This window comes from Gallus gallus, chromosome Z (assembly GCF_016699485.2).
Source record: "Gallus gallus isolate bGalGal1 chromosome Z, bGalGal1.mat.broiler.GRCg7b, whole genome shotgun sequence".
NCBI classification, from domain to species: Eukaryota; Metazoa; Chordata; class Aves; order Galliformes; family Phasianidae; genus Gallus; species Gallus gallus.
In genome coordinates, this window is record NC_052572.1 from 16680938 (window position 1) to 16705472 (window position 24535).

At 37.8% G+C, this 24535-nt stretch overlaps 1 protein-coding gene across 2 annotated transcripts in view; it reads left to right on the forward strand.

Moving 5' to 3' along the window:
• Positions 1 to 8379, forward strand: part of NDUFS4 (NADH:ubiquinone oxidoreductase subunit S4) — a 46061-nt gene extending 37682 nt beyond the window's left edge. Inside the window, exons 3-5 of one of the 2 annotated variants that reach the window (XM_015277565.3) lie at positions 2424 to 2596; positions 5975 to 6048; positions 8167 to 8379. In XM_015277565.3, coding sequence (XP_015133051.2) covers positions 2424 to 2596; positions 5975 to 6048; positions 8167 to 8270 — 351 coding nt within the window. In that variant the 3' untranslated portion in view covers positions 8271 to 8379. Of the gene's footprint in view, positions 1 to 2423; positions 2597 to 5974 lie in introns of both variants that reach the window. The other variant, XM_424788.7, reaches the window with a different exon arrangement.
• Positions 8380 to 24535: the final 16156 nt, after the last annotated feature.

Sequence of the window (24535 nt, forward strand, 5' to 3'; positions counted from 1 at the left end):
TTGCTGATAACAAGCGAACAGGTTTGCACATAGCAAAATCCAGATTATTTCAAAGGGGAAAATAAAATCACTGGAGAATAATGCAAAATGTTCTCAACTGAGACATGTTTGTTAAAATACGTATTTCAAGAGTAATACAGCAGTCCGGGTTTATAAACACATTGAAGTCACACAAAACTTTTACTGCATTTAAAAAAAAAAAAAAAATTAAACAAAGCAGTTTGCCAATTCAAATAAGAAAACTTGAAGCTATTTCCTCCTGAAACTGTGGTTCAAGATAAAGCAGTCAGAAATGCCAGTCTGTCTGTCAGGAGGTGTTCTGTGTGTGTTGCAACATTTCACTAAGTGGTAGTCCTTCATATCATTGCTAGACTCTTATTAAAAATAAACATTATTTGATCCTAATGAAAGCGTTTGTAATGGAGTTGGTAAGATATTTGGACAGTTGCTGTTTGGTAGTCTGTGTAGAACATTTAGAGTGTGAAAAATCAGTGTGCGCATTTGTTTGTTTTGCCTTCTTTTCTAATCGCAAATACAAATGAAGTGTTTCAGACATGCTCCCTGCTGTAGTTTTGAGGGATTGATCTCCCAGAGTCTATTTTCTGAAGAACAGAAAAATGTGAGTCTTGCCTCATTTCAAAAGATAGTGTGAAGTCAGCACCAAGGGCTTTCAAGTTTGCCGCAAAGCAAAATCCCATAAATTTCGTAGCTACAGACATGTAAAGCCACAGTGTTTCCTTTAAACTTGTTTGCCTTTTCATGCGAGTCATGCCACTGCTGGTGAGATGAGTTCAGTATGCCCAACGTTCTGTTGGTTTTTTTTTTTTTTTTTTTGGACTGACTGCTTTACTAATTGTTTCTGGAGTAAGGAGGGGAGGGAGGGAGATCGAGGAGCTCCCACTGGCCTTTTAAGTATGTAAGGAACAGGAGTAGTTTAGCATCCTTAGAGATGGATTTGATGTTTGATTTCACAGTCTACTGTACAAGGGTGAACTGACAGGTTAATTTTATGTAATTACTGTTTAGTTTTTAAAGAGAAAGTTCACTTTAATTATATCAGATGCTGCTGAGAGTAATTTTTCATAGCAGTTCATGTGAGATTTTTCCCTATCTTACTCCTTATTAAAGTCAGCTAATACTTTTAAGCTGCTTTTTGTGGTCCTTTATTTTTTATCTTCATTATGTTTATTTGTAAAGTTCTCAGAAGCCAAACCTTAAGATAGGAAGGCAAACCACTTCTGACTTTATAAAACATGGTTTTTGTTTGGAAGGCTGGAATCTTATAAATCCTTTTTGTCCTTCAGAAGAATATCAAAGCAAAGAGTGTTACCAGTGGCAAATGGTGCAAAATCATGGAAAAACTTCCCTATTGAAAATGACAGATTGATGTACAATACCTGTTTAAGAAATGTGTACTCATACTGACAGGTTGTTGAGCCATGGGCATTAGAGCCCCTGCTGTTGGTGAGGAACAAATGGTACCAAATTAGGTAGCCTGCAGTAATCTATATATCTTGAATTTGAGTGGGGGGGGAGGGGGGGGGGGGTAAAGAAAAGGACTGCAGTTTGAGAGGGAGTTAGTAAAGTCAGCTGAGCAGTTCTGCACTTAAATATCAACTAGTAGTCTTGAGAAGAAGCAACTCTCAAAAACAGGTGCTCACAGCCTGTGACACAGTTGGCCTTACTGTTTAAAGAAGAGGGGTCAATCTTATGTAATAACTAATGGTTAGAGAAATAAGAGAGCTGAGTTCTAGTACCTGCTCTGCCACGTCAGTTGTTGGATTATTGCAGAACAGATAACTCGTGCCTCCTCCTTCATGCTAAGCTTTATGGTTCAGTCTGGATGTTTGTTAATTATCTGCAGCCTTTGCCCAAGTGAAAGCATTTACACTGTAGCACCCGGATGGCTGGCTGGCAAGGATCTTGGTGGGAAGAGCTGCTGCTCATATTTGGTTCAGGCTCCTGATGTTAATGTAAAACTTTGGGATTTGTCCATGCTTCAGTGTATGCTCTCATTTTCCTTTTAAGGGTAAAAAAAGGAGCTTATGATACAATTCCATGGTAGCTTTAGCTGGTGCAAATTGGATCATTCCTGGCTTCAGAGCTGCAGCTGGAGGGTTAGAGGGGATGTCCTGCTCCTCCTCTGGCTCTCACAGTTGTATAGGTGGGAGTTGAGCAGGTTCAGGTGGCTGATCCATGCAAAATCTTGTTGAGCCAGGGGAAGCAGAGTGACAGCAGCCCCAATTATGAAACTGCTTCAGCATGATAAAACTGGACTCGTAACATACATTTCTGCAAAACTCTTGTATTGTAATGTAAAAAAAAAAAATCAAGCATGACATTGCATAAAAAGCAGAAGCAGTATTAGTTTACAAGCCTTTCATGTGAACCCTTTTTAACAAACTCCATTGTATTTTTCATAGGATATCTCTACTTTAACTGGTGTTCCAGATGAGCACATCAAAACCAGAAGAGTTCACATTTTTGTTCCGGCACGTAATGCGATGCAGGCAGGAGTTAACAATACGAAGAAATGGAAGATGGAATTTGATAACAGGGAGCGCTGGGAGAACCCTTTGATGGGTTGGGCATCTACGTGAGTAGTTACTGAATTTGGAGATACTTTTCTTCTGTATTTGACTTCTACCAGTCATGTAAATTTTGCACATATCAAACAATAGAAATTAATCTTCAGACTTCAGAAAGGATACACTGTGTTCTGGAAATTTCCAGAACAGTCATACAGCCACTTATGATTAAAGAACACAAACTGCTGATGAAACTAAATCTGAATCTTTATATATGAAATATTTACAAATTTCTTCTCCCCCAAAGGTTTATTAGTATTGCAAATTTATCATAGCTTGGTTTTCAAAATAACTCTGAAATCTAGTTATGATACTTGCAGCCTGTAATGTCTTGGTTGTATTAGCATTGCAAAGAAATTAGGAAAGGTAGTAAGAGATAGTACATCATTAGGTGAGGAAAAATATTAACTAGGAATTAAAATAATTGAATTATAATGCCCTGTTGAAACACTTCATTTAAGTCTTTGTCTGTATATAGTGATCTTCATCTTAGCAAGTTTTGGGGTTTTTCGCCATCTCATCTTAAGCACATTTAAATCACCGTTTCAGTTTGAGACTTCACTGATCTAACACGTGTTTGGCTCATATGACTCCGCTGTTGCAAGTAGCCCCTACATTTAGCAAGCCATGATTGAGCTGTTTCACAGTGGCCTTAATTAGGTAATAGACTGTTGACCAGCCATACACCTTTCCCACCTGTCTTATGTTCCCCACAAAGTGTCTAGCCACTACCGTATGGTTTATTTATACCCCTGCACAGATTACAGTACTGTAACAGGTGCCAGTAACACCAGCTTTATAGTTCAGGTTTAATTTAACTTTTCCTCTAATTCCCCTTTGCTGGGAATGTGTCCTCTTCAGACAACTTACTTTCTGGGTGGGATTCTGCACATTCTCAGCCAAAATAATGGCTTTTAAATTTTCTAACTCCCTAGAGAAATGTGCCATGTTATTAAGGGTTCACCTGAATGCTAAATTGTCCTGGAGCAAGTTTAGTGTAGGTATATAAAAGGGAATGGCTGTTGTGAATTAATCCATCCCTGCATGCATTTTTATTTTGCAGTAAGGGAAGGAATATTTCTTGCATAAACAAGCTCCAGATCAGCCAAAAGTGAGGGCTGTGTTATGAATTGACACCACTAGGTCAAGGGTTTTGTAAACTATTTTGTATCCATTCATTCTTTAAAGAACTGTCGCAAGAAATATTAGTGGACATCCTGAAAATTTCAAGTTACTGTTCCCTCAGAAACCCTCAGAAAAAAACTAACAAAAGTTTCTTCTCTTCAGATTTAATTTCTGCAGAAGTTGTTCTCCAGAGAACAGTTTTGCCATTTAATTTTGAATAATGTAATGCAATTAGTGATGAGCCCTTTTTGCTCTGGACTTAGTATACTTATTTACCTGTAGGTCTTTGCTATATTTTTGTCATTTTACAATCTAATTTTCTTTTCTAATATTTATTTACTATTGTTATCTCTTCATGGTGTATTTTTTTTTTCAGTGCAAGTAACACAGTTATGGGTCTAAATAAAATAGATCTGTGTCGTTTTGTTTTAGTTGAGAGCATTCATTACAGGAAAGTAAATTAATAGTTCTTGAGTACATCCTAACATAAAGCTGTTAGCTAAGAAACACAGAAATCGTATGGTTTCCATTGGATAGGATCGTATAAAAAGAACAAAATGTGGAATTCCTGTTCGCAGGCACTGATAGACAGCCTAGAGCACAAGAAATCCTGTAGCACTGTTATTACTGTCAGGACATCATGTTGGCCTTTCTGAACTCTGCTGTTCGCTCACAGATTATCACAAGTTTAAATACTTGGGTAGCTCATTCAGAGAAAGAAATCAAACAGCTGTGTTTAAATTGGATGAAGGATGAACATAAAGGAAAACAGAACACATGATTTCTTCATTTCATTTATTCCAAATTGCTTCTATTTGGGAAGGTTTTCACTAGATGTGCAGCACTGAACAGGTACAAGTTCCTCGCTACACATCAAACTTAAATTTCTTTTTTTACTGCTCAGTAGCACTGACTGGATTTTTCCAAGCTCAGAACCCAATCACAGAAGAGATGATAAGTAAGCATTAGCTCTCCAAATATTGTGATATATTGGGTTGCTTGATTGTCTTTTGGTCGCACTATGAGCTAAGTCATAGTCCCTAATTCTCTATACTCCCTTTGTAAGATAAATATTTACATATTTTTAGAAAAACGCATCATGGTAGTATGTCAAAGTGTAATTTCTGCTTTTATCCAGTGTGGGTTTTCTTCTTGGGGAACATATTGGATTTATACGTACATCAGATAAAATTACACTGTTGTCTTTGCTGGAAGCTAGATTCCCCCTCTTCCCCTCCCCCTCTGCCAGTCACAGTCTTTGTCCTTTATTGTATAGAGTTCAATGTATCTTTGGTTGCTTTTTCTCTTCATTTACCCTTATAGCTTCAAAGAGAACAATCAGAGAACAGCTCCTTCAATAGTTGATTGCAATTTGGTCTTGTCTTGCAGTTATCTCCCAGGCTAACATGCAGGCTCAGGGAAGCATTATGTAATCCTTGTGCTCCTGCAGCCCATACCTTGTATCTATGAAAATCCTGTAGATTAATTTTTAGTGCACTACTTCTTCACCTTTTGTCATTGCTTTTAAATTAAGCTTTTAAAGCAAAATAGAAGTATTGGTTTTTACTGAGATTTTAATTTGTTTCAAAAAGTGTTTTCCTTATTTACTTTCTTTCAGAAATGTAATTGAGAATAGCCACTATGTAATTGGTTAGCTAGCAGTTTGAGTTTCTGAACTTTGTTTTCAGTGATAGCTTAAGATCTCATTTCTGTGCTGGAGTGATTTTTGGAGGTCACATGACTTCAAAAAAATTCTCAACTTGTTCAACTCTTCAGTCTCTCACTAATTCCTGCTCTGCTCACTTTGGTATTCTGCATACGATTATTCTCCCACTAACTGCTCGGCAGACTTCTTCCCTCCTTTAATTGTTCTAAATTGCCTTAAGCCTTCTATTCTCCCAAAAAGAGAGGGACTGCACAACTTTCGAAATCAAAAAAAGATTGTTGGGAAAGCATTTATTACAACCTCAGTAAGTAGTTAGACAAGTTTGTTGACTAAAAAACTTAAAACATTAATTTTTGCATTGAGTTGTGGGGGAATTTCAGCAAACAAAGATGAAAACAATACTATACACAATGTAAAAGTTAATCCTAGAATTAATAAAAATGTAGGAATTTTGAAGGGCTAAAATTTTAGTCTCCGTTTGAAATGGTGTACTATAAAATATTGTGCAGTATAGCTTTTGGCTGACATTTGAAATGCAGGTATAATTATTTTATATTTTAAGTGTTGTTAAAATCTGTTGTGTGATCTCTTACAGAGCTGATCCTTTGTCGAACATGGTTCTTACTTTCTCTACTAAAGAAGATGCCATTGCCTTTGCTGAAAAAAATGGTGCGTATTATACACATGAAATGACAGCTTGCTGCTTAATTCTCATGGATATACGTAACTGCTATAACTTAGTTAAAGCCAGGAATAATATACATGGAGACTAAGTTTTTTCAGCATTCTACAGCTTTCATCAGTATGTGGTCCAGGTTAATTAGAAACATTTATTGATCACACCAAATTGTATAGAGTTATTAGGTGATTCTGCTGTGCACCCATAAAAATTGGAAAAGTTGATTAACTTTTGCAGTTAAAAGGCTGAACTGTGTTATCTTTTTTTGACTTCTTAAAATCTGGTATTCAGATGCAGCTGGAAATAGAAATTTTACAAAATTTAGATGTGCTTTTAGAAAGAAAGGAGGACTGTAGGTACCTGGCTTCTGTGCTGAGATATAATTGGAATCTGTAAGTCTAGGAACACAGTTCTCTGTCCTTTCAGTGAGAACTACCTGATTTTTACCTGAATTTTATGGAGATTTCTATGCCACAGTAGTCTTTAGTCATCTGATAAGAATGTTCTTCCAGACAAAGTACAGTCTGCTTTCTGTCCCCTTAGCTTGTGTGAAAAGAGTTCTAGGCAAGAATTATCTCCTCCACCGCTGTGGTATTTTTATAAAAGTGAGCTCTGCTGTTTGTTTTGAAAAACTGAAGGTGCCTAACTGAAGAAGCCTGTTCTAGAGTGTGAAGTCTTATCACATATGGCAGCCTCTTGCAATCCAAAGTTAGGTGTAACTAACTGTGGATTTTTGATAGCTATAGCAGCCCAAGCCATTATGCTGGCAGTTACAAATCTCTTGGAGGCACTCAGCGCCTCTCTATCTAGTGTATAAAATGATGAAGCAATAAACTGGGGCTGTAGATTCCATTCCAGCAGCCAAGTGCCTCAAAGTTAGGTGTTATAATGCTGAATGTTGTGATACCAAAGTCTGTCTCTGGTTGTAGTTCTGGCTGTTTACTCAAGCTTATATTGTTAATCAGAACAGTAGGCAAAAGTCAGTGCTTTTGCAGATAGAAGGAATATGTTTTCAAAACCTCACCTGTGTTCCAGTGTTTCTTGTGGAAAAAATCAATATTGTTTCAACCTTATAATCAGAGGTAACCTTTCTGTGTCACTGGTGAATACATGAAATTGAGGCTCATTGACAGGACGACCTATATCTTAAAAACATGTTTTGATGTCTTCATGTGTACATTGAGCATTCTCTGTGAATAACACATGTAAAAATTCAGGTGTATGTTAAACCTTCTCATACTTGCTGAGGTTTCATTTTAAAGCAGAGGAAGAAATATGTCATTGTACCAATATCGGATATAACTACACTCTTACCATTTCTACCTTCCACTCAAGTATTTCAACTTTGAATGAAATGTTGCAGCTGAAGAGACCAAACTTTGGAATACTGAGTGCTGCCCTGGCAACTTTCCAGGCACCTGGAGGCTGCAATTGATTTGCATTTTGATTTACATAAACACTGATGTCTCCACCTCCTCTTTTCTGACATTTTTTAGCATTTCTCTTGCTTAACTGTCGCATAATTTACTTGTCTTCTATCACTTCATTCCCTTCTCTTTTACTCTTAATTTTTTATTTCTTAAAAAAAGTTTAGCATTGTACTCCCTTCTGATGTTGAATTCTTTTCTTTGCTCTTCCTTAGCTTGGTCCCCCCACCTTTTCTTTTTCTTTGCCTTTCCAAGGTCTTGATTCTTGCCCAAACTTTTAGGACTGGACTTCTCTGTGCTACCTTTTCTTTGTGACCTTTTCTTTCTTTCATAGCGTTTTTCATTTTTTGTCCCAGTACAAAAATGGTCATTGTTCCTTGTTGAGATTTTTTGCTGATGACTGTCAAGTTTTCTGTAGGGGTACTGAAAGTTGAGGTATGCAAAGTCTCTCAATTGTGTGAACAGGCATGTGTCAAGTGCATAACATTTCTGTATTCCCTGCTGCCAGCTGCAAAGGAGGAACATAGTGGATTCCTATCTGGAGAAAAAGATATTAAAGTTAAAAGGTTTAAGATGCATTTGCTCTATATTTTATGCTATGAATATTTAAAATTCTTTTTTTTTTTTTTTTTATTTTTGTCTCCCCCAACTGCCCATCACCATTTCCCCCACAACTCCTAGGCTGGAACTATGACGTGGAAGAAAAGAAGATTCCAAAACCTAAATCCAAGTCTTACGGTGCAAACTTTTCCTGGAACAAAAGAACAAGGGTGTCTACAAAATAAGTTGGCATTGGCTGTGTCTGACTGTGAATAAAGTCAGCTGTGCTGTATTTATAGTCCACGTATAATACATCTCTTAATCTCCTAATAAATTTGACCTTTAAACTACAAATGCATCGTGTGATGTCTATTTAAAATGTTTTTGATGTCTCCAATTGAACCTGTTACAAACTTCCCTATATATAGAGGAGATTTGGGGTGTTCATACTTGTAAAAAATTGCTGCATTAGGAATTTATCAAGAGGAATGTTTGCAATCTGCTGCAACTTTAAAGAAAGGTTGTGGTTTATCTTTCACAGTAACTTTATATTCAATATCTTGTTTAAATTTTCAGCATGTACAAACTCAATAGAAATGTGTTTTTTTTTCTCATATATAAGACAAATTTGTCAATTGAATACCAGAGTATGAGATGCAGAATTTAACATTTGAACATAATGTAAGTGGATCTCTGTAAACGTATGTGCTGTACGCTGCTTCTTGCTCAAATTAATATTGTCATTAGAACAGGATTGAATAACATAAATAGAAACCACTGTTTTTGTCTTAGATGTGCAGGAGACTTAGTTGAAGACTGAGATTCTAATTATTTCTCTGTGGTGCTCTTCCATCATGAAACAAACCAGTTAAATATTCACAGATTAAGTCAAAGAGGTCCAGATGCCTCAGTCAACATCACCATATATATATTATGTAATTATTCCTCTGTGTTTTTTATTGCTAGTTACGTGTTTATCTGCACTGAAGTTTCCTGTTGCCTAACAAGAGATGTAATGATAGCACCTCAGGCTTAGTATTGAATATATAGCCTAAACTCAGTCTATGTTACAAGACAATAAAACATTGACTGTAATAATGTACAATATCATGTTTTGAATACTTTGTCTTACATACCTGTGGCTTTTGATTTATTTATTTTTCTTTTAAATTATGTTTAAATTGAGATATCAGTGCAAGATCAGAGAAATTTATTACAAATTGGGGCAGGGATATGTCTTTTGATATGCAATTTAAAATTTTATCTCAACCAATTCTCACAATAGAAACTGTCGAAACATTTCTCTTCACAGAGCTCATGAATAGCATAAGTGCAATCCACTGAATTTTAGCAAAAAGAAGGCATTAAACTACTGTATGTTGTTCAAATTTGTTTCAGTTTTAACCAGCTGCCATTTTTATATGCCTGCTAACATTTGTTTAAACCAGCATTTATACGTGGTTTCAGTGTAATCAACCAATTGGCTGATGTAGCTATTGCTCCACATCATCTTTTTTGAAAGCTGCATTATGCAGCGGATCCTAAATTCCTCCAGGAACTCCACACCAAACTGATATCTTAACAGTCCAGAATCTACTGCATCTCTGTATTTCAGCCATGGTAAATATTGGTAAATATGCTGTTCTTATTAAGGAAACAGTAGAAAGAAGAGCCATAAGGGCCGTTGGTGGGTTTTTTTGTTTGATTGTTTGTTTTTCCTTTTGCATTTTGATAGTGAAGATCAGGAGTATCTTACTTAAATGGTCTTTCAACTTAGTAAGATAGCTATCAAAATTAAAATCAAAAAGTTCAAGCCAATGCACTGCTTGGTTTTTGAAATTATGTAGTCCGAGGTAGTGACTGATAGACAGGAAATACTTAACATGATTATTGTAAACCTAATCTGTAAAGGTGATGTATATTGATTTATGCAGTTCATAACTAGAGCTAGTTTCAGATAGAGCAGTTTCTTTATTTCTCCAGCTAATTATTCAAAAGAGCATTCATTACATCAAATTTCAGATTTTGTTTTTTTCTTGGAAGAGGCCAGAGGAAGGAAATTCTTGTTTGTTTTATATATACATAAATAAAACTAAATTGTAAGAAATAGATCTACATGGGGTTCTCTAACATGCACTCTACTTTGAAGTTGTTTAGTGAGATCTGGGACAAGAACTTCTTTTTGTCCACCCTCTTTCTTGGGACTTGGATGGTTTTCTGCTGTAGGGTGTAGGGCTTCTTGATTATGAGCATGCCAACATTGGTGTTGTTGGTTATTCCTACCATAGTCTTCAAACCTTAGGAGTGAAATCAACTTCAGGAGCTTGCAGAAGTCAAAAAATTACCGCCGATAGGAATATATTTTAGAGATTAAAAAAAAAAAAAAAGCTACTCATTACCTCTTTACTAACTTATAAAGTGCTGCAGCACTAGTCTTAAACAGAAATCGTACAAAAGTTGTACTTGACCAGCTTTAGAATGGTTCATTGAATGTTTCACTGGTGAACACCAGCTTTTATCTACACTGGGTTATGACAGGTAAAATTTTACACAAATGCAGAATATATCACTACAGAAGATGCAACAATTAAACTACCATAATTAGGCTTTTGAGTATCCTCAACCGCTAATTACTCAACAGTAGAAATCGGTAGGGCTTTTGGGGACTCTTAATGTACACACGGCATGAGATTGGAGATATGTCTTAATCTTGGAGGTAGCTGTTCATCATCAAGTTCTTCCTGGCTATAATGTTTCAAACTTCTGGAAGTTCTTCATGGAAGAAAAAGAATTTTGAAACTCCTGACAAGTAAAATACATGATTTACGTGTGAGATTTACAGACATCTGAGGTATCTGTTGATGTTATACAGAAATAATGAACTACATTTCAAAGAATCACAAGACAATTGCATACCAGTACTTCAGAGAAGCTGTACACAGATGTCAGATCTGCAAGGTGTGTGGTACATATCTTCTATTTTACACCTCATTACCATATGAAATTTTGATGCATGGGATTTTGGAAGATTGACCACTTCAGTACTGTTTAAAAACAGGAACATTTTTGCTGAATTTTAGCTACTTTTTTTTTTTTTTTTTTTTTTTTTTTTTTTTTTTTTTTTTTAGATTTTACCCTGCATTAGCGTATCCCTCTTCCTGTCACCTTTTCTCCAAGTTCCTTTCAAGGAAATCTGTTCTGTTAAGTGTATGCCAGTTTATGTGAATTCCGTGGTGAGCCACAGTTGAAAAAAAAAAAAAAGAAACAAACCACACACAACTTTGTTTAGCCATCTCGGAAGTGTTTGGAACTACATTAATCTTCGTGGTCCTTCTCTAACTTAAGCCGAAGTAAAATGCTGCAAGTAGGAGCTCCCCATCATGTTGCTGGATACACATACAAAAATCTAATATACTGTTTACGATATACTCCCTACAAAATGTGAGCACATACCTGCTGTGCCTTGGTATGTTTTGGACAGTTATGCTGGGGGTATGTGGAAGACATTTCAAAGTTTTTGTAGGATACCAATTTATTTAGAAGATAATAAGCATTTGTCATTTCAACAAGCAATTTTTAATAAAACAAAGGCCCTCCAATTCTTAAAATTCTGGTGTTATGCAGGAACCTAAGGAATGTCAGGGAACTGAGAGTACAGTTTCAGTGTTCTAGCAGTGTATTCCTTACCCGTGCCATTCGATGGACAATTTAAAACAAATCAGACTATTAAGTTACATTATGAAAAGCAAAATTGAATTACCCTTATCTACAAAGTTTTGTCATACAGTAGAAAAGAAAACGATATTTTGAACTAATTTAACTGTAATTTAACACCAGAAGCTTAATATAAGGGATTTTATTCCCCTCCAGAGGTCTCTCTGTATACTGCTGTGCACAGATGTGATAGAAAAGAATGAGTCAGCTTGGCTATATAATAAATAATTCACTTTACATAACTCATTCGTGTTCTTCAGGGCATCCAGTCAGTGAACGAGGCGATCCAGGTAGTCCATCTGGATTTATAGAGGGCTTGCAAAAGCCCCTTCAGTATAGAGAGGCAACAGCATTCTTCCAAGTAGGAGTATCTTTCATACGGAGCAAGTCTGTAGAGTGGAATTAGCTCTTCAGTCTGTGGGAGAGAACTGAGGATGAGTATGGTAGCAGACTCCATCAGTCATACAGAGAATAGTCCGTTGTTATTTACTGTTTTCTTACAGAAGCAGAGCAACAAGGTATTGAGAATGCAGATTCAAAATAAACAAAGCATCATTCCACACACAAAGTTTTGGAATTTGTCAGCTAAAGAGTTTTCTGGCTACCAGAACTGATGTGAGTAGCATCTGTTTGGTGGTGTGCGTTACCTGGGGTGCTGCTCCTGTCAAACTGTGTGGAGATTTTTCTTCAGGTGGGGCCTCTGTGCAGTACTGCTGATACACCTGTGAGCTGTACACACTCGTGGCACGTCACGAGGTACATCAATACTACATGCTGTGTGTTTGTGCCTTCCCTGAGAGTTAGATCTGCTGGGTATTTAGAGGCAAAGAGTGAGTAAGTAGACTTGGCTTTTTTGACAGGATTAATCACCAGATCTTTTAAGACTTGTTACCGTACTCGGATGTGTGCATGCAGCTAGATTCCACAGATTCAGAATTATTTTCTAACATTGTGGGAACATCTAAACTAAGTGCAAGTACCTAGAAATAATGTGTGCTGTTTACCCTCCTAAAAAATCCCAGTAAAACAGTGGCTTCACGGGACTTGCTACAGTAAGGACAATTATTTGTAACACTCCATCAGAAGTGGTTAGGAAAACATCAAGATATTGTCTACTCAGTACCTAGAAATACTGGAAGATACTTAAATTTTCCTGCATTATTTAGGGAAGACAAGAAAAATTTTTGCATATCTCTCAAGTGAAGCAGTTGTCTATTAGCCTGCCTTGATTGTCTGTTACAGGAATATGTATGCAAAGTTGTAGTCAGTCTGTTGAGATGATTTTTTCTAATCAGATGCAAGTTTGTCATTGCTGCCTTCTGCTTTAACCAGAGAAGGGAAGTAAAACATCAAACTGAGAAATACTGTGAATTTAAAGCTGAACATATTGCTTATTACAAGCAGTCCCTGATACATTCTTTCCTTATTTCAGTACATTTTCTGGTCAGTGCTTTGATTTTTCAGCATTTTAGTTTACAGACAGTCTGGTAAGTTGTTGCCAAATTGGTATTTTGTCAACATTACATAGAGAGCTGCTCAGAAATGAAATTTGCGTTTACTTTCTTCCCTCTGACCCCCTATCTGATCGCTTGTATTGCCTCATTTGGGATGTCTACGCCGTGCTTGAGGAAATCTTTCTGAGTGTTAAGATGTGGCTGGGGAAGTGTTGCAGTTGCCGTGCCCTTTGCATTGCAGACTGTCTCATTCGTTAATGTATTGCATGGGTCATGAGGTTTTTGGCTTCTGACAGTGCATTTTTCACAAGACAGATTTTCAGCTTACTGGAGTACTGATGGCAAAGTTCCTTCACCAGCCAGCATCCTAAAGGGTAGCCTTAAAATATGTAAAATACTCCGTAATTACAGTTGGCATGAAATCTCACTTAAAGAAAAGAGCTTCACTGAAACACCATAAAGCAAACTATTAGATATTTTACCACTACAAATAAATACTTTAACTTCCAACATTCATGGTCCCTCATTGCAGCCACTCTTAGCAGATATACATAAAGCAAAATCTGGAGAGAGAAAGGAACATTTGACTCAACAGGGAGTACTGCAAGACATCACTGAAAATGCACGGTAGCGGGTTTCCACGCTTTGCACTTAGGCAAATGTAATAACTATGTAAATTAAATGATTTAAACAAAAGTACTTTAAATGACTAGGCTATGAAAAAGCAGATCACGCCACTGTGAGTATAATCCGAATTTTAAAAGAACAGTAAATTGGAAACAACTTTGCTGCAGCCCATCACTGTAACATGTTTCGAACTGCAAATGCCAGCAGCCATGATACCTGCTTCTAAGTGAGGGGATGTGAGAACTGCCCACCTGTCTACAGTGTGGATATCCCCACTTACTTACACCAGATTCCTTTAATTGCCAGTAGGTTTTGATCCATTTAGCTAGTGTGAAAATCTGAAGAGCTGAGATGCGCTGAGCTTCAGAAGTACTTTTTGTCTGCCATGGGTGTGATGTGAATGTTAAATGTTTGTATGTCTCAAAAGAGAGACTAAACAAGCTGGGGGAGGGCGGGGAGGAATCATTAAAGGTTATTAAACACACAGAAGCCACCTCCACCTTAGAAATCCCTAAAGCGTAAATGGCTGGAGGCTGTGAGAATACTCAAAGGTACGCAGCTCGGCAGGCATCCCTGCAGACCCAGGCAGCTGCCTGCATTCGTTCCTTATCAGAAACAGGACGTGGTCTCGATAGAACCACAGTAACCACCTTTGTGTTCTTCTAGCCACTTGTATGACTGTAAACAGACCAGTTAAGCGGCTGCTGTCTCCACAGTAAGCATCTGCAGTTCAATCATCAGTACCACTCTTCATGTCAGAGAGATGATTAAGTTCTGATCAGTACAATATTATGTAACCAAGGGATGTTAAAACTGTTGAAATGACATCTCTAGATCTGACTTGCCACACTTTGTGCAGCGTAAATTTGAGTTACCTCCTGTGTCTCAAGATTCCTCATGCTTTCTGAAGGAGGCATACGTGCTACCAGTGAGTGCAATAGAAGAGTGGAGGGAATTAGGTATACTCACTTCTCTTGCTGTGACCTCAAAAATAGCATCCTCAATTTCCATCAGTGCCTGCCTTCAGATTTCAGACTGATCGAGAAACATAGGAGGGAGAAACTGCAGAGCCCATGTTTGAACTTAAGCCTTTATCTTCTTGAAGCGCACCAGGAGAAGACCACTGAAGGCAATAAAGGAATCCTGAAGGGGGGATGAGTGACTACCTGAAGTACTTTTTTCCAAAGAAAGAGCTGGGATCATGTTCAGTTTCTCCTCTGTCTGCTTTCTATCCACAGGAAGGAAGGTTATGAGGAAAAGCAGGTAACAAATGCAATTAGCACTTCTGCTGACTTTTACATGTTAGAACAGAGTAGAAAATAATCAGCACCTGGCTCCCCCGCTCACCAATCACAGAGTGCACCTTAGGAAATTGTCTCAAAACCAGGTTTCACTTCTTGCCTCCTTTTCCCACAGTGCATGATGGCTTATCTTCAAAGCATTCCCATTTCACTATCTTCAGACAATTCTGTTTTGCAGGTGGAAGGCAGCTTTTTGTTTTTCCTCAACTTTGATCATTACCATATGGTCTTTCATACGTGCTCAGGGTCTCTTTCTAGGATCGTGATCCATTTTTCTCTTCCTAGCAATTTTTTTCTGACCAGATCTCTATTAAAAAAAAAGAAAGAAAAAGAAAAAGAAAGAAAGAAAGAAAAAGGAAAGAGAGAAAGATAAAGTGATGTGGTTCTTGGGAGTACTTTGGATTTCAGACAGAAATAGTTGTATGGTGCCAGGGACATAGATCTGTGGCCTGGCCTGGGGATGAATGTTATCAGGTATGAGGTCTTATCTCAGAGGAATGTTAACCTAAGACGCAAATATCCATAATAGAAAACAAATGGTGTCACAGAAACAAAAATCCAGTTCTTACCGGCGCCTGTTGGGCCTTTTATTCTTTTCCATAGGCACTGCCTTAAAGACTCACAGTCATTCTTCTAGTGATGTGGTTATATGTATTCCATCCTGGTGCTACGTTTTCTGGAGTTTGGAATTTCTTTTTGGCCAGTATGCTGAACATCCCACATCTGTGCACTTGAATGACCTTTGCTGTCTCCTGAGGGCATAAAATGGCAGAGTATAGCCAACCGTCTCATCTGTGATTAGAATTGCTAGCAATGTCTAGGTACTTAAATCTCTTATCTGTGGCATATCATTAATCTAGTACTAGGGTAGCTCAAAAACAGTTTATTTTTAGGCTTCATTTTGAATTATTTTTAACCTATTAGAGCCCTGTTGTTCAAGTTGTCAGCAACATAAACAGCTCTCAGTCTTGGCAGCTTGCAAAATATTCTCTGAAAAATGAAATAGTGTTTGGAAATGTTGATGCATTGAAATCATCGTGATTTGTGGGGAAATTCTGGCATAAGTGAACATGAGTTTTGAAATAATTTGCAGCTCAGGCACTTCGGATCAAAACCACTGAACTTGTGTGTGATGAGCCAATAGCTGGAAAGCATACTATCTGGGAAGGCACAGTCGAGGGACTTGCACCTGCTCCTGCTACATCCCAGGCAAATTCCCTAACTGTTAGACTGAGGAATTCCACTCCATTTTGCTGGCCCAACTAATGCCTAGTTGTGTGCACAGAATAGAACTGCTCCAAAGAAGGGACAAAAGCTGGCAATAAATAGGTTTGGTTAGGGTGCTTCTCTCCTGTGTGAATGACCCGGGTCTGATTTGGAGCCAGAACTTCAGTCAGGACTTTATGTCTCCTAGGAAGCTGGTGTGACTGTTAGCTGCTCTAGCTCACTGGTGCTTTTTCCTTTTTTTTTTTTTTTTTTCTTTGCAAGGAACTTCAAAAACTCCATGGTTTATTTCCAGGCAAGATCCTCAGGGATAATTTTTCCCCACCCACTTCTAGTTAATTTAGAGTATCTTTGCCAGATCACAGGCAGAATATGCTGTCTCTCAAATCTCTGCAAACTGTTGGCTTAGAAGGGAAAAGATATATAATTTCCAATGCCATCTTGCACAATAGAATTTGCAAACTCCAGATTTTGGAGCATCAGCAACAGGAATCAATCAAATTAGCTTGTATTTTAAAGAGCTCCTTGGGCAGTAATAGGTCTGAATCTAAGATGGCACTTAATCATGTGCCATTGGGCATGTCCATTTCTCTTGAAGCCAAGTTTTGCCTTTGTTGTATGCTCTAGCCTGACATCCTGGTTCAGAGACTGAAACACTGTGCCATGTCTGATGGAAGGATCTTGTTAGAGTATGTCACTGTTCTCACAATTTTCACCTGCAGTGATACTGATGATAAAATTTGCAGTTTTATGGTCATCCAAATAAGTGCTCATGCTGCTTCCCTGAGACTTGGGGAATCTAATCAAGTGTTGGCTTCTCTTTATATTTAACAGTAGTCCATCCAGCTTTTTACAGTCTCAAAAAATTGCTTCATGTGTACTTTGCAGTTATTGAGCTTTACCTTTCTAACATTGGAGGTAAGATTAATGGGGGCTGCTTTTTGACTCACTAGTTTTGTTTCTTAAATTCTCTGTGTGTGAATATAGGACCTTTTCTAAGTATTTTAATTCTGCTACTTGAGAAGTGGTGTAATTCCATTCTACCTTAATCTTCAAGCAAATTTTCTCCTTCAAATAGTTCTAGCCTTCCATGTCAATCATATACTGCACATGATTGAACAGTTTTTAATGACTTGCATCTTACCAACACATTCACAACCTGATTGAGAGGACTGGCTTTGCTGGAAAAGTAAAAAAGCAAGCCATTTTGCAAGCAGTGCTGCACATTTTCTCCCAAAACTAATCCATATGGATTGCTAACTCAAATACGCTATGTTAACAGATAGATAGCTAAATGAGAATCTTCTCCCCAGTCAGATAAAGATTTACTCCATAAAAGCTTGTGTAGCTTCTTTTGGAAATACTCCCATCTTTGGAGTTTGCACTATGCCACCTGCTTACGCGTTTATGAAACACTGCTCCCTGCGGGACAAGTCTAGGATGTATGCTTATTTTGATGAAGTGGTACTTTAATCTTCAGTCAGACTCTAAGCAATTATCTTCTGCCACTGAAGTCATGTCCAAGAGTAAAATACATGATACTTCTTACTCCTTACTTTGAATTACTTCCACACATTAACCGTTCTTTGTATTCTATGTTTGTGTGTGTGTGTTTACACACATGTATTCAATGCCTTGCTATTACAAAGTTTTCAACAGATCTATAAGGGAAAGAAGTGAAAGGCCTTTGTCTTTGATCTGTCGTTTTGAAGAAGAGATGTGGGAGGTACCTAAGACTCAAGTGAAGACCATGGAACAGCTCCAGATTAAGCATTCTGATGTGTAACAGGTAAAGATTTGCTGCAGAAATAGTTTTTATAGAACAGCAACTGTAGGAAAAACAACCATTTGCTCTCCTTTGAGTGAGAGTTTGTGTATTTCTCTGTTGGTACCTTGCAGATACTAATCCAGTGATAGGAAAGAGATGCCTACCATCCAGCTAAATAAAGATTGAAATGCTGCTTAATCAAATAAGCTTATGTTCAAATGTTTCCCTGAGGGCACCCAACTGGTTTGATGTCTGCATACTGTTAACCAGTGCTGGGTACTCTGTCTGCATCCCATACCATCTTATCCACAACAGAGCTGTAATTCCAAATTACTCACTCAATAACAAATAAGAATCATCACAGTTTTGCTCAGCAAGTGGATATGATATTAGCTCCAGCAGGCTGGATCATGGTGGTTTTACAAGACTGATCCTTTTCTGAAAAACAAATCAGTTCTGTCCAACCAGTGTGTTGTTTGTCAGAGAATTCATAATACACGTGATACGCACTTTTATTTTAGCCGTGTCAAGGATTACTTATGTCTTAGGAAGAACAGGGTTTCCTATTGCTGTGTGCACCGCTGTTCCATCAAGGTACTGATGAACACATAAGGTGTAGGAGTTAGTGTTGTTCTCAATAAATACATATATCTCATTCACAATTAATCTTGTAGACCTAATGGGTTTTTGATATCTGGAAGCAACAAATGAAGTGGCCTGTAATTGCCATGGGTCAGGCCTGCGGATAGCAGGTGGTCAGTGACATCTGACAAAGCTGAACAAGGGCCCTGCTGCACTCTGTCCAATATTCTAGACGGATTTCAGAACAGTATCAAAAATAGTGATGGATAAGTTGCAGTGATGCTTTTTATGCTATCTGGCATAAAAGACTGTAACTCTTAATATTGTTATCTTCAGCAATGCTGTACAAAGACCAAGTCCTGACATATTATTGCCCAGCGTGCCCACGTGATGAAGTTAGAATGGAAACCTGGGAGTGATTATTTTATTCCTGCATCCCCAGAAGCTAGAATTTACTCTTCCAGCTGTTGAACCAGTGAAACAGAGATGGGTATAGAAGGAGGGCTTAAGAAAAAAGAATTGTGTCTGCTGTAAATGGCATTTTCTCAGTATGTGCAAATAAAGGACATATGGGGCAGCTGCCTATATTTAATGTTATTCAGGGCAGCAAACCTTTTCTAAATACTCACAGTCGCAGAGCACATGGAACTTCAGTCTGCTTTCCACAGGAATAGCTGCAGTCCATCAGAGCAGGCCTCTTCATGACTAATCAAATTAACTATTTCTTCAACTGAAGTGCTTTCTTGGAGATTTGGGACTGCCTTAGGAATTCAGACACATTTCTTATTTCAGTCTTTCCCAAAGCAAGTTAAAAATCTTAGATGTGAAATTAAAGGAACAATCACGGGCAACCCCATACAGATATTCTACAGCTGTCCACAAAACTAGATGCTCTGACTGCCTGAAAGTCTGTAACCATGCATTTACCCATGAAACCTCAAAATTCTATGTAAAAATTTCTGACACTCTGTAACTAACTGAAAACATTCTTCATTAAAATAAATAAAATCATCAGCGAGGATAATAAGCAAGAGTGAAATAGGAAAAAAAAGATGTCACGCATGTCCTAAACATGGCCTTTAGCAATAGTGGTGCATTTGTTAAAAGAAAATGCCTAGGGCATCCTAGAAAATACACACTGTTTGACACCACAGAGAAAGGCAGAAAACAGAGAAGGCTCTGTCAACAAAGACAAACACATGCTGAATTTGAGGAGTCCTTACTGTACGTATGATTTTTCTTCATATTGCCTCATTCTTCATGTTGCACTTAACTTGATACACCCTGACAGTCAGGATCTTCCTAAACCATTGAGGAGGGCCAAGAAAGGTTTTTCTGCAATATCAAAAAAAAAAAAAAGCCATAAATTCTGCCCCAAAATACCCTCACATTCTGCAGCCATTGTCTGACGCTTCAAAAGAAAGGAACCTTGCCTACCCTCATTCCCCAAAAACTAAATTATGCACTGAGGCAAAATGTAAATCTCTCTAGCCCCTGCAGGTAAACAGCTGGCAGGATTAAAGTATTTAAAATACAGTGCAAAATACATATATGGAAATGCAGTCTCCTTTCAAGACTCTTTACGGATACAAGAAGTTAACTACCCCAAGATACAAATTGCAAGTTTTAATTTTCAGCAGCAGAATGACTTCAATCCTGTCATCAAATCCCACTTACAGGCTTGTGAGTTGCCTGGCTGAAACATTACATTCCATGTGATCCTTATTGCATTTCAAACACCACAAAGGCTCGTCTCTGACATGTTCATTTTTCTGTTCTAAGTTCCTTACTAATTTTATCTTAAAGCCTTTGACACTGTCTCCCACAGTATTCTCCTGGGGAAGCTGGCAGCCTGTTGCCTGGACAGATAGACTCTTTGTTGGTAAGGAGCTGGCTGGATGGCCAGGCCCAGATTGTGGCAGTGAATGGAGTCACATCCAGCTGGCGACTGGTCATGAGTGCTATCCCTTAGGGGTCGGTACTGGGCCTGTCCTGTTCAATATCTTTATTGATGACCTGGAGGAGGAAATTGGGTGCACCCTCAGTAAGTTTGCAAATGACACCAAGGAAGTGTTAGTCTGCCTGAGGGTAGGAAGGCCCTAGGGAGGGATCTGGATTTGTATGAGGTTCAACAATCTTGTTCTTCCTTGGCATCTGATTACTGAATTTTTTGAACTCTTTCTATGGCATTGGTTTGCCACTTCGCAAATTTTTACAGTAGATGTTGTGGTCTTAAATTATTCTTTTGTAAAATAAATGGTAATGACTGAACATGTTCTAAACAAAGCCTTATCTTGCTTTAGATGCTGTCCACTTTCATAACACTTGTAATCTCGTGGCATACCACAGTCGTCTTCAGTATTGTTAAGATCAGCTAGTTTACTAGACAGTTACAAGATAAGCACTGCCAGGTTGAGTATAACTAATTTTAGCCATTGGTACTACTGCCTTATGATAAGAACGTTTTCTGGAGCTTTGTCTCCAGGTGTTCCTAGAAGATAAATGTGTTTATAGAACAAATTTTGTTTTGTTAGGGCTATACTTAAAAAATTAGAGTTAACTGAAGATTCCTCTTTAGACAGGTTGCTCTCATTTGTAAATATTTTTCAATGCCAAGGCAAAATGATTCTTCAAAATGAGTGTAGAAATTGGTTTGTTGTCATTAGAGCTGATGATGCTCTGGAGGTGGAGGAAAAGTGTTACTGCGGTTAACTCACATCGGTATTTCATAATGTGATCGTGAAACATAACAGTCAAAGAATTTTCTCAGAAGTAGGAAATGTCTAAAAGTTGGCTGTGACTTTCCAGTCAAACTCTGAACTTGAGTTGTAATAAATCCAAGTATCAGTCAGATCACTTCTACTGAATGGGGACACAGATATATTTCAGAGAACACTGGGTAAAAAGAAATTTCTGTTCTGAATCTTGTTGTTTTCAAGAAAATAACCTCTAAATCACTAATCAGTAATTTGTAATTAAACATGAAATAGATTTATTCAGCAGCTTGTAACTGGTGGAACTGAAACTCTTTCAATTCACTGTAATACGCAAGACGTTGCCATAGATCTAGATTAGACTAATAGAAGCTTAGCTTAAAACAGAGGGAGACATAGGGCATTAAAATGACTAAGGATAGATCTCGGTTTTCAGTTTATTTTTTGTTTTCACATTTTTTCAAAGAAAAATCTATCAGCAGTTTGTGTAAAAAACATTATCATGTCTCCCTACAAACTTTGTCTAACTTTAAAACAACAAGGAAAAAGTCATCTGAATACAGTCAACAAATAGCAAATGGCAGTTGTTTTCTTACCAGAATGACACTGCCTGCGGTGGTAATTATGCTACTAGTATTTACCTTCCATTTACAACACAGCTTGCTAATCTGATGATTATTTGTGTGTACTCGCAAACAAGATAAATGAAGGAGAAAGGAAAATTATTCATCAAGATTGCAGACTGCAGTGTGACAGTGGTCAGTGCATATCAGGATGGCAACTGCCGACACAAATGCTGATTTGCTAAGCCTGAATTGTTTATGAAAGACAACATCTTAGGATATTGTTTTGAAAGGTTTACTATTATACTCATTTTTAAACTGGAGAAGGAAGTGTTTCTTTTACAAATTCTAAATTTCCCTTAGAGGATATTTCTTTACTAATGAAGCAAAATAAAATGTAACTTAGTTTATAACTATAAAAGAATGCTGTAGATAAATTTGTATATTAGGATGAAATTAATATTAACAGTTCAGTTAAATCACCAGATTAGCTTTTTCCAGTGGGTCAAGAATTTAGCTTCCTCCACAATGGTAAAAACAACAGCAAAGTTAATTTTCATCAAATTTTCAACAGAATTCCAGCAAAGTTCTCTCTCTCTCTCTCTCTCTCTCTCTCTCTCATGGCTTTGTTTGTTTGTTTGTTTGTTTGTCTGTTTTAAGAATATGAGCTTCAATTTGAAACTTAAAATCCTATGGAAATTTTTATCTTTTGGAATTACTGGTTCTTCAAAACTGGCAGCAGGGATACAGGGATATGCTGAATAGATTATTATGTAGCACACAGCTATTTTAATTCGACGGTTACTTTACTGAAACATCTTTCAGGAACAAGTACTTTAGATACATTACACTGCAATGTATTCACAGTGTAATGTATTTAAAGTACTAGATGAGAGGTAGTTCTATACAGGAGGAGATGTCAGATGATATGTATAGTAGGGAAGGGGAGAAGGAAGTGTGTGAAGAGCTGAAGCTTGGCTGTGGACTCAAGAAGTTCCACTCTGCTCTGGCATTTATATAGTTTTGGAAACTACCCACTGATCAGATGGTATTAGCTATATGTGTGAGAGAGACAAAAGAATGGTGTCAAAGAATTGTTCGCTTACCATGGATGTAAGGTAGTAAACCTTGTCTAATAATACTGACACTGGATATGCATGAAGAAATATATGCACACAAATCTTTTTTAGCAGAAATGCAGTGATTATTTTTGCCACAGTATGCTGTTTCTTGGGGCATTCCAATGAAGAGGAAAGTACTGGTCCTTTCACAGGAAGAATTGCTGGAAGGACATTCATGTTCTGAATTGTCAGGGGTAAAAAAAACCTAAACTTTTGTATTAAAAAACTAAAAAAATTAAAAATTAAAAAAAAATTTTAAAAGGAATCAAGCAATTGGAGTAAAAAGATAAGAACACTACTGAGGCTAAATAATCCTCAAGGTTCTGTCAAAATCACACCTGACACTAAGAACAAGCTGAACAATAAATGCAGATGAGCTCAGTTGAAGTGATTAAGATTGGAGGCAGTAACCATGCTCTGTTTGAGTTTGGAATCTGGAGGAATACGGATCTGGCAAACAGCACAGTCAGGATGCTGAACTTAGAAGAGTAAAATTGCATCTCTTTCAGGAATTATTAGATAAGATCCTCTGGTAAGCTATTCTTAGGGGCAAAGCAATGGAGCAGAGCTGACTACACATCAGTCATGCATTTCTGAGAGCACAACAACTGTCCATCTCTGAGTAAAAGAAGTCAAGCAGAGGAGGCAGGAAAACAACATGGCTGAGTAAGGACCTGATGGTCAAACTGAGGGATAAGAAGGAGATGTGCATGTAGTGGATGCAGTGGTATGTGACCTGGGAAGAATACAGGGATACTATCTGGACATGCAGAAATGGGATCAGGAAAGCCAAGGTGCAGATGGAACTGGACTTGGCAAGGGATGTGAAGGTTGATGAGCTTCACCTCTGCACTGGGAAAGATAGTGGAATGGATCCTTGTGGAAGTTATATTAAGATACATGCAAGAAAGGGAGGTGATCTGAGACAGCCATCATGGCTTCACCAATGGCAGATAATTCCTGGAGTCACAGCATTGGTGTTCAAAGGATGGGGAACTGATGTTATCATCTGGATTTCTGCAAGGCCTTTTACATGGTCCCACATCATGTCCTTATCTCTAGTTGGAGGGATATGCATCTGAAGGGTGGAACTATTCAGTGGATAAGGAATTAATTAGATCATTGCAGCCAGAGGTTTGTGGTCCACAGCTCTATGACCAGATGGATGTCAGTTACAAGTGGACCCCACAAGTCCGTCTTGGGACCAGGGCTCTTTTATGTCTTTATCAGTGACATAGACAGTGGGATTGAGTACACTCTCAGCACTTTTGCATATGATACTAAGCTCTGTAGTGCAGTTCATATGACAGAAGGGAAGATCCAAAGGGATCTGAACAAGCTTGAAATGTGTGCCCAAGTGAACCTAAATAGATTCAAAAAGGCCAAGTGCAAGATGTTGCACCTGTGCCAGGGCAATCCCCAGTATGTGTACAGACTGGGGG